We start from the raw sequence: 4,318 nt of genomic DNA, 5'->3' as shown, positions 1-4,318 counted from the left end.
CTGAGTACTCAGTATGTTGTTGTAAGGTACAGTGCTATTATTTAGTAAAGTAATTTTGCCCTGTACAATGGTAATATTTACTGAGTACTCAGTATGTTACTGTAAGGTACAGTGCTATTATTTAGTAAAGTAATTTTGCCCTGTACAATGGTAAGATTCTACTGAGTACTCAGTATGTTACTGTAAGGTACAGTGCTATTATTTAGTAAAGTAATTTGCCCTGTACAATGGTAAGATTCTACTGAGTACTCAGTATGTTACTGTAAGGTACAGTGCTATTATTTAGTAAAGTAATTTTGCCCTGTACAATTATAATATTTACTGAGTACTCAGTATGTTATTGTAAGGTACAGTGCTATTATTTAGTAAAGTAATTTTGCCCCATACAATGATAATCTTTGGCTGGATTGTTGTAAAGTAATAGCTTTATGCCAAGTACTCAGTATGTTATTGTAAGGTACTGTGCTATTATTTAGTAAAGTAATTTTGCCCCATACAATGGTAATATTTACTGAGTACTCAGTATGTTATTGTAAGGTACAGTGCTATTATTTAGTAAAGTAATTTTGCCCCATACAATGATAATCTTTGGCTGGATTGTTGTAAAGTAATAGCTTTATGCCGAGTACTCAGTATGTTATTGTAAGGTACAGTGCTATTATTTAGTAAAGTAATTTTGCCCCATACAATGGTAATATTTATTAATATAATAGTTGTTTATTATCATGGAAAGTAATAAATAGCTACAAATGATTAATGTGTTGCTACTTTTGTATGTTCTGTTTAATGTGAACAATGTGTACTAAGTTGTTTATTATCATGGAAAGTAATAAATAGTTACAAATGATTAATGTGTTGCTACTTTTGTATGTTCTGTTTAATGTGAACAATGTGTACTAAGTTGTTTATTATCATGGAAGTAATAAATAGCTACAAATGATTAATGTGTTGCTACTTTTGTATGTTCTGTTTAATGTGAACAATGTGTACTAAGTTGTTTATTATCATGGAAAGTAATAAATAGTTACAAATGATTAATGTGTTGCTATCTTTGTATGTCAAAGGGACAAAAATTTAGTTGTAACATTTGCATATTTAATTAACACATGTTTATGGAAAATATTGTGAAATGCCATCATCCATCAAAAGAACCAATTATAAAAAAAAAGGTAAATACTTATGCTTTATTCATCATTTTTTAGTATTTTGAATAAAATGTTTACTGTTTTAGACAAAGGCTGGAACACCAAGTGTTATGTCCAGTGGTTATGGTTCCCAGGCTCTGTCCACTAGCCCTGTGTCCAGTGAAGATTCTGTGTCACTGCACAGCGTGAGTGTGGATGTGACACCTGAAAGCCACTCAGTACCTTTCCTGGGTAAGATGCAACCAGAACAGGATGACAAGAAGGATTGGTGATTATAAAATACTGTATTTTTACTGATATTGCACGTTAACTTGTGCAACATCTCATTATTATTTAATACTCAGCTACACATATTAAAAGGCTGTTGGGTGTTGTAATATTGATTAAAAAGTAAAACAGTCAAAAAAAAAGTAAGTTGTATGGTGAAAAACAAGCAGTTACCATAATCAATTATCGATAACCAATGATCAGTTAACAATATCAAAATAATCAAGTTGTCGCTGTAAGTAGTAGATTGGCAACTATATAGGTCCTGTGTTTTTGTTTTGTCAATATGTTCTTGTTTGTTATTTTTTTTAGGAGGGGAGGACAAATTGTAGGGATCATCGAGTTATTCTTGTAGTTATAAGCATAAATTTTGTAAATTAAACTTCCAGAAAGCAACATCGTTACATAATTGAAATACTGGTTGTTGCTCACTTTAATATATATTGTTTTATATATTTACAAACGTGCTGAATATCGTATTTCTAAGTTGCTTGCTGACAACTGTAGTTATGTTACTTTTCTGCTTAACTTATATTTTATTATAGCTAAAGTACTGAAATAGATTAATATCTGTGGATACAAATATTTCATTGATGAATCTTTGCTGTTTTGTAGCTCTCACCAACTTTTATCAACAATTACTGAATCTGCTACTACTGTAACGGCTACACAGCTCAGATCGGTAAGCTCTGAGCCTTTTGACAGTCAAGAAAATAGTCAGTCAGCCATTGCTGACAAGTCACTGTCAGAAATATTTTACCCAACTCAATTTCCTGCTCAAAATTACCATGAAATAAGTAATGAGAAAGGTGTGGATTTCTCCAAGTCTGCCAGGGACGTTGAAGTAACCTGTGAGCAACGAGAGACAGATTTGTCCATCCCTGGCAGACTTCTCTCGTTGCTCACAGGTTACTTCAACTCCCTGGCAGACTTGGACAAATCTGTCGTTGAAGTAACCTGTGAGCAACGAGAGACAGATTTGAAAAAGTCTCGGGATGAAAATAAAGGACATTGGGAAAAAAATGAAGAACAAAAAGACATTGAAAGACTAGAGGAAGCTCTTCTAGGAGGACAAGATAACCACATAGAGGAAACTACTAGAAGAGACAAAGATGTTCCTGATGTCCAAAAACCTGTTTTGAAAGAAGAAAATCCCTGTGAAAAACAGAACAGTGTTCTGCAAGATACATTTACTCTTGGTGAAGTCTTAAGTAGCGACAATCCAAATAACATGCAAACTGGACTTACTTGGGAAGCTACAAATGATACTGGCAGGAACAGTTGTCACGGATCTCTTGTTAATGGGGGAAATACCAGTAATAACAAGACTTCAAAATCCCAAGACATCCAAGATTGTACTAAAGATCCTGAAAGCAACAGTTCATACACCAAACAGGTATATGAATAGCATTTATTGTCTGTCTGGATTAGTTGTTTCTTACAGCCAAGAAATGAATATAACAATTAAGAAAACTACAAATTGGAAACATATTTGAAATTTCAAAGGTGTATTATATTGAGTTAACTAGAAACTATTTTAAAATGTATACTTCTGAAAGTCATCTAAAATATAGAATCCATTTCAGTTACTAAAGTATGTAGTATACATGTATGAAGTTTCATTAATTTAAGATTCACATAAACTCGAAACACTAAACAAACGTATCATTACACAAGCCTATGTATTTTGGATTGATAAATCTCAAGTGTAGTCTTATAATTTCAGAAAATTACAGTAACTAAAATTGTATCATCATTTTTTTCAAGTTACATGTGGATGAAACTAATGAAAAGATCCAATCGAGACTTTTTAAAAACATTCTGAAGTTCTATTTCAGCCAACTAGGTCAATATTTCTCTTATTCTTTACATTATATTAGACTAAAGGCCCCTCTCAGGTTCAGCGACGACCAAAGAACACTAAAAAGTACATGGACCATCGTGCGTCATACCCTGCAGCAGCTGTATCAACTAGTCATCCTCATACCTTACCAGATCTTTCTTTTGAACTGTCAAGAAACAATAGTGATGAAGCAGACTGGACAACTTCAAAAAATAACACCTCGGAAGACTTGGGTATTTGACTTTGTTTGAATGCTGATATACAATTTAGACAATTGAAATAATGTCGCATCTTAATTTACGCTTGTTTGAATATAAGCCAGAATTGAATCATGTAAAAACGGAAAAGTTACTGTATCAATATTAGCCTTTTCGTGATGTTAGAAAGACATGTAGGTTCAAGAAGTCGTGATAGAAATGAATAAAAACCTTATAACCCGAGCACTTTCGAAAGGTGGACCTTTCTTCTTCAGTTTGCCCCTGAAGAAAGGTCCACCTTTTGAAAGCTCTTGTGTTATAGGGTTTTTATTCATTTCTACCAATATTATCCTTTTGTTATAGACTGTTGGGTGTTCTTTTATGTTAATTAAGATATCACTAATTCCTCTGTTTGTTTTTTACACCCTAAATTAGGTTTTGCTGGTTAAAAATTAATTTCAGGCTAATTTTTTGTAACTTGTGTCTTTGAGTAAAAAAAAGCAGTGAAAAGTAACAAAGGCATGCTTGGAGTGTGAAAGGGGAAATCTAACTAATTTCCTTAGCAAGCTTGGAGTGTGAAAGGGGAGATCTAACTAGTTTCCTTAGCAAGCTCGGAGTGTGAAAGGAGAGATCTAACTAGTTTCCTTAGCAAGCTTGGAGTGTGAAAGGGGAGATCTAATTAGTTTCCTTAGCAAGCTTGGAGTGTGAAAGGGGAGATATAACTAGTTTCCTTAGCAAGCTTGGAGTGTGAAAGGAGAGATCTAACTAGTTTTATTAGCAAGCTTGGAGTGTGAAAGGGGAGATCTAACTAGTTTCCTTAGCAAGCTTGGAGTGTGAAAGGAGAGATACTAACTAGTTTCCTTAGC

At 33.4% G+C, this 4,318-nt stretch overlaps 1 protein-coding gene across 3 annotated transcripts in view; it reads left to right on the top strand.

Annotated features, from left to right (window-relative positions):
• LOC106475049 (centrosome-associated protein 350-like) overlaps positions 1–4,318 on the top strand; it is a 15,002-nt gene that overhangs the window by 2,190 nt on the left and 8,494 nt on the right. The window contains exons 3-6 of one of the 3 annotated variants that reach the window (XM_022379266.1): positions 1,232–1,413; positions 2,028–2,283; positions 2,344–2,808; positions 3,293–3,488. In XM_022379266.1, the coding sequence (XP_022234974.1) occupies positions 1,232–1,413; positions 2,028–2,283; positions 2,344–2,808; positions 3,293–3,488 (1,099 nt within the window). Of the gene's footprint in view, positions 1–1,231; positions 1,414–2,027; positions 2,301–2,343; positions 2,809–3,292; positions 3,489–4,318 lie in introns of all 3 variants that reach the window. The other 2 variants (XM_022379265.1, XM_013935746.2) reach the window with 2 other exon arrangements.

The sequence above is a fragment of the Limulus polyphemus genome, unplaced genomic scaffold (genome assembly GCF_000517525.1).
Source record: "Limulus polyphemus unplaced genomic scaffold, Limulus_polyphemus-2.1.2 Scaffold8016, whole genome shotgun sequence".
NCBI lineage: Eukaryota > Metazoa > Arthropoda > Merostomata > Xiphosura > Limulidae > Limulus > Limulus polyphemus.
The sequence above is the reverse complement of the archived record's forward strand: the minus strand, read 5'-3'. Positions and strand labels throughout refer to the sequence as shown.